Here is a 6414-nt window from a genome sequence, read left to right as displayed (position 1 = left end):
CAGCACCATTTGTTGAAAGGGCTTCCCCCCACTCCAGATGGTTTTAGCTCCCTTGTCAAAAATCAAGTGACCATAGGTGTGTGGGTTCATTTCTGGGTCTTCAATTCTACTCCATTGATCTACCTGTCTTTTGCTGTACCAGTACCATGCAGTTTTTAATCACTATTGCTCTGTAGTACAGCTTGAGGTCAGGCATGGTGATTCCAACAGATGTTCCTTTATTGTGGAGAAGAGTTTTCCATATCCTAGGCTTTTTTATTCTTATTCCAGATGATTTTGCAAATTGCACTTTCTAACTCTATGAAGAATTGAGTTGGAATTTTGATGGGGATTGCATTGAATCTGTAGATTGCTTTCGGCAAGATAGCCATTTTGACTATATTAANCCTGCCAATCCATGAGCATGGGAGATCTTTCCATCTTCTGAGATCTTCTTCAATTTCTTTCTTCAGAGACTTAAAAGTTTTATTATACAGATCTTTCACTTCCTTAGTTAGAGTCACACCAAGGTATTTTACACTATTTGTGACTATTGTGAAGGGTGTTGTTTTCCTAATTTCTTTCTCAGCCTGTTTACCCTTTATATAGAGAAAGGCCACTGATTTGTTTGAGTTAATTTATATCCAGCTACTGCACCGAAGCTGTTTATCATGTCTAGGAGTTCCCTGGTGGGATTCTTGGGGACACATATATACTATCATATCATCTACAAATAGTGATATTTTGACTTCTTCCTTTCCAATTTGATCTCCTTTTTTTGTCTAATTGCTCTGGCTAGGACTTCAAGTACTATATTAAGTAGGTAGATAGAGAGTGGGCAGCCTTTTCTAGTCCCAGATTTTATTAGGGTTGCTTCAAGTTTCTCTCCACTTAATTTGATGTTGTCTACTGATTTGCTGTATATTACTTTTATTATATTCAGGTATGGGCCTTGAATGCCTGATTGTTTCAAGACTTTTATCATGGATGGGTGTTGGATTTTGTCAAATGCTTTCTCAGCGTCTAATGAGATGATCATGTGATTTTTGTCTTTGAGTTTGTTTATATTGTGGATTACATTGATGGATTTCCATATATTAAACCATCCCTGCATCCCTGAGATAAAGCCTATTTGATCCTGATGGATGATAGTTTTGATATGGTCTTTGATTCAATTTGCGAGGATTTTACTGAGTATTTTTGCATCAATATTCATAAGGGAAATTGGTCTGAAGGTCTCTTTCATTTTTGGGTCTTTGTGTGGTTTAGGTATGAGAGTAATTGTGGCTTCACAGACTGAATTGAGCAGAGTACCTTCTGTTTCTATTCTGTGGAATAGTTTGAGGAGAATTGGAATTAGGTACTCTTTGAAGGTCTAATAGAACTCTGCACTAAACCCATCTGGTCATGGGCTTTTATTGGTTGGAAGACTATTAATGACTTTATATTTCTTTAGAGGATATGGGACTGTTTAGATCATTAATGTGATCCTGATTTAACTTTGGTACCTGATATCTGTCTAGAAAATTGTCCATTTCATCCAGGTTTCCTGTTTTGCTGAGTATGGGCTTTTGTAGTAGGATATGATGATTTTTTTGATTTCCTCAAATTCTGTTGTTATATCTCCCTTTTCATTTCTGATTTGGTTAATTAGGATACTGTCCCTGTGCCCTCTAGTTAGTCTGGCTAGGGGTTTATCTATCTTGTTGATTTTCTCAAAGAATCAACTCTGGGTATGGTTGATTCTTTGTATAGTTCTTTTTGTTTTCACTTTGTTGATTTCTGCCCTGAGTTTGATNATTTCCTGCCATCTACTCCTCTTAGGTGAATTTGCTTTCTTTTGTTCTAGAGCTTTTAGTTGTGCTGTCAAGCTGCTAGTGTATGCTCTCTCCAGTTTCTTTCACAGCACTTAGAGTTATGAGTTTTCCTCTTAGGAATGATTTCATTGTGTCCCATAAGTTTGGGTATGTTGTGGCTTCATTTTCTTTAAACTCTAAAAAGTCTTTAATCTCTTTCTTTATTTCTTCCTTGATCAAGTTATCATTGAGTAGAGTGTTGTTGCTTCCATTTGAATGTTGGTTTTCTATTATTTATGTTGTTATTGAAGATCAGCCTTAGTCTGTGGCTATCTGATAGGATGCATGAGATAATTTCAATATTTTTGTATCTGTTGAGGCCTCTTTTATGACCAATTATATGGTCAATTTTAAAGAAGGTACCATGAGGTGCTGAGAAGAAGGTATATCCTTTTCTTTTAGGATAAAATGTTCTGCAAATCTCTGTCAGATCCGTTTGTTTCATAACTTCTGTTAGTTTCACTGTGTCTCTGTTTAGTTTCTGTTTCCAGGATCTATCCATTGATAAGAATGGGGTGTTGAAATCTCCCACTATTATTGTGTTATGTACAATGTGTGTTTGAGCTTTACTTAAGTTTCCTTAATGAATGTAGATGCCCTTGCATTTGGAGCATAGAAGTTCAGAATTGAGCGTTCATCTTGGAAGATTTTACCTTTATGTGAATGAAGTGCCCCTCCTTGTCTTTTTTGATAACTTTGGGTTGGAAGTCAGTTTTACTCAATATTAGAAAGGCTACTCCAGCTTATTTCTTCAGACCATTTGCTTGGAAAATTGTTTTCCAGCCTTTTACTCTGAGCTAGTGTCTGTCTTTGTCCCTGAGGTGGGTTTCTTGTATGCAGCAAAAAGTTGGGTCCTGTTTAGGTAGCCAGTCTGTTAGTCTATGTCTTTTTATTGGGGAATTGAGTCCATTGATATTGAGATATTAAGGAAAAGTTGTTGTTGCTTCCTGTTATGTTGTTGTTGTTGTTGTTAGAGTTGTTATTCTGTTCTTGCAGTTATCTTCTTTTAGGTTTGTTGAAGGATTACTTTCTTGCTTTTTCGAGGGCATAATTTCCTTCCTTGTGTTGGTGTTTTCCCTTTATTATGCTTTGAAGGGCTGGATTCATGGTAAAATATTGTGTGAATTTGGTTTTGTCATGGAATACTTTGAGTTCTCCATCTATGTTAAGTGAGAGTTTTGCTGGGTATAGTAGCCTGGGTTGGCATTTGTGTTCCCTTAGGGTCTGTATAACATCTGTTCAGGATCTTCTGGCTTTCGTAGTCTCTGGTGCTAAGTTTGGTGTAATTCTAATAATCTACCTTTATATGTTATTTGACCTTTTTCCCTTTTCATATTCTATCTTTATTTAGTACATTTGATGTTCTGATTATTATGTGTCACGAGGAATTTCTTTTCTGGTCCAGTNTATTTGGAGTCTGTAGGCTTCTTGTATGTTCATGGACATCTCTTTCTTTAGGTTAGGGAAGTTTTCTTCTACAATTTTGTTGAAGATATTTACTGGCCCTTTAAGTTGGAAAATCTTCATTCTCATCTTATCTATAATCCTTAGGTTTGGTCTTCTCATTATGTCCTGGATTTCCTGAGTGTTCTGAGTAAGGATCTTTTTTTCATTTTTCATTTTCTTTGATTGTTGTATCCATGTTCTCTATGGAATCTTCTGCACCTGAGATTCTCTCTTCCATCTCTTGTATTCTGTCCTGATTTCTTTCCTAGGATGACTATCTCCAGAGTTGTCTCCTTTTGTGTTTTCTTTATTGTTTCTACTTCCATTTTAGATCTTGGATGGTTTTGTTCAATTCTATCACCTGTTTGATTGTGTTTTTCTGTAATTCTTTAGGGGATTTTTGTGTTTCCTCTTTAAGGTCTTCTACCTGTTTAGTTGTGTTTTCCTGTAATTCTTTGAGGGATTTTTGAGCTAAATCTTTAAGGACTTCTACCTGTTTATCAGTGTTCTCCTGTATTTCTTTAAGTGAGTTATTAATGCACTTATTAAAATCCTCTACCAGCATCATGAGATATGATTTTAAATCCAAATCTTGCTTTTCGGGTGTGTTGGGGTATTCAGGACTCACTGTGGTGTGCATACTGGGTTCTGATGATGCTGAGTGGTCTTGGTTTCTGTTAGTAAGATTCTTATGTTTGCCTTTCACCATCTGGTAATCTCTGGTGTTAGATGTTCTAGCTGTCTCTGGCTGGAGCTTGTTTCTCCTGTGATTGTGTTAGCCTCTATCAGCACTTCTGGTTGTCCATCTCTCTCCTGAGTCCCATTGGTCAGAGCACTCTCTGCAGGCAAGCTCTCCTCTTGAAGGGAAGGTACCCAGAGGTCTGGGTCTCAGCTCAGCCTCCTGGCTGAGGATAAAGACCTGAAAGGACCCCCTCCAAGAAGCTCTGTTGCTTCTGTGGCCTGTGTGCTCTCCTGCACAGACTGGTCTCTGAGAGACCCGGGACAAAAGATGGCACTCTTACTTGAGACCTGGGATCAGAGCCCACTCTGGAGGCCGACTCTCCTCAGTGATCCTAAGATCCTGGGTGTGCTAGGACGCCTGTGGCATGGAGAGTCCTCTGGGTACCATGGGACCGTAGACCGAGTTTGTGCCCAAGATGGCATAGGGCTGGCACCAACCAGAAGGAACCCCAGCCACTGGGCGGGCGGGTTTCCTTTGTCCTTGTTCCTGCTGGCACAAGCCCCTCTGGGTTGTTTTGGAACAGATGTTGCATTCCGCTCACCAGTGATCCTAAGATTCTGGGTATGGAGAGTCCTTTGGGGACCATGGGACTGTCAGCTGAGTTCATGCCCAAGGTGGTGTGGGGCTGAGGCCAACCGGAAACCTTAGTTGGTATTTTTAAAGTGCTATTCATTTTTCTGTTTGGGGTTCTGCTTTTACTTTTTTTATTGACATGATCTCTCTCTGCTCTGGAATCTGCCAAGTAGGCTAGGAAGCCATGGATATACCTGTCTCTGCCTTCCTGACATTAAACTTAAAAGTGGTGTGTTACCATACCTGACTTTTGAAATGTGGGTTCTGGAGTCAAACTCCAGTCTTCATGGTTTCAAGGCAAACATTTTTCTGAATGAGCCATCATTCCAGCCCTAATGTATTTAATTTCTGTACACTCTTTATAATGTTCAAAGTCACCCTTGTCATATAGAAGACAAACGTCTCCATAACTCTATTTAAGAGTAATTTTATTTTGATTTATCAGTATGTTATGTAAAATTTTTATCCAACCATCTTATCAACCTCCACAAAAGAGTATGTCTAAACATGTGTTTGATATTACTTTGGAAACGTTGGTTGGTTTAGAACTGACTTATTGACTCCATTGACTTTGAGTCTGTGATCATGATATAAGGGTCTAGTTTTTAATCAGTTATTTAATACATTTCAAGACATTCCATATTCCCTGTTATAACATTTATATATGTTATTCCATTTAATAAAAATGAGCATTCTAGAGGCAGGGATTTCTAGGTGGGTCTCTGTGAGTACTAGGACATTCTGGTCTACATAGCAAGTGTCACACCAGTCAGGGGTATATAAAGGGAAAAAGTCTTGAAAAGTTCTTATTTGAGGCACTTATTAATGAAATATATAAATCCAAATGTATCCTAGATAATATTTACCTCCAAATTATTCTGAATCTTCTATAAACATACTATCTTTCCTCTCTGATTTCTCTGAAGATATTCTTTGTGCAAAAAAGATCACTAAATAATTCTACCAGAAATAGTAGAATCTTTAGAGTGGACCTAGTAAGATGGCTCAGCATATAAAGGCACTTGCTGCTCTTACAGAAGACTTAGGTTTGGCTCCCAGTACCCCCACATGGTGATTCACAATCATGTGTAACTCCAGTTCCAAATGACCTATAATACTCTTCTTCCCTGCATGGACACAGACATTCATGAGATATACATACATGTAGGTAAAACACTTAGATACATAAAATAAATGAATCTTTAAAAACACAAGAATAGGAAAAGCAACTTGATGTTCCATTTCAGAGTATGACAAAAATATGACTTCCTTCATAGCTCTTTGAATTTTGCTCCAGCTGACTGTGAATTAACAGATACAGTGATCTGATGAGAAGGGATGTGTTCAGTCACCAGTATCCAAGATATCTCTCATATCACAGTGCATAAGCCGCTCTTCTGATAGAAATGCTGGCAAAGGCCACCATGTTAATATTCATCAGTAAATGGATGATTGGGATGGTCATCAAAACTAAAATTAGAAAAAATAATGCATAATGTAAGAAATTAATTCCTTGTTTTAAAGGAAGGTACGTCCAAATGTTGGTCAGTACTAAAGGCTAGGTCAATAAACCCTTTCCTCCCCAAGTGTCTTAGGTCATACTGTATCTTCACAGCACTAGCAACCCTAACTAACACAGAGACTTAATATGTAAAGTTTATAAATGGAAATTTTTTTCAATTTTATAGACAGGGTCTGTACTGGCTAGTTTTGTATCAACTTGGCACAGGCTGGAGTTATCACAGAGAAAGGAGCTTCAGTTGGGGAAATGCCTCCACGAGATCCAGCTGTAGGGCATTTTCTCAATTAGTGATCAAG

General features: G+C 38.0%; 1 protein-coding gene across 1 annotated transcript in view; it reads right to left on the bottom strand.

The window, feature by feature from the left end:
* Positions 1–5007: 5007 nt before the first annotated feature.
* LOC110333848 (3-alpha-hydroxysteroid dehydrogenase) overlaps positions 5008–6414 on the bottom strand; it is an 18114-nt gene continuing 16707 nt past the window's right edge. The window contains exon 10 of the mRNA XM_021215594.2: positions 5008–6066. Within this exon, the coding sequence (XP_021071253.1) occupies positions 6024–6066 (43 nt within the window). The 3' untranslated portion in view covers positions 5008–6023. The remainder of the gene's footprint in view (positions 6067–6414) is intronic.

This window comes from Mus pahari, chromosome 16 (assembly GCF_900095145.1).
Source record: "Mus pahari chromosome 16, PAHARI_EIJ_v1.1, whole genome shotgun sequence".
In the NCBI taxonomy this organism is placed as follows: Eukaryota; Metazoa; Chordata; class Mammalia; order Rodentia; family Muridae; genus Mus; species Mus pahari.
This window is presented reverse-complemented; position numbering and strand designations above follow the sequence as displayed.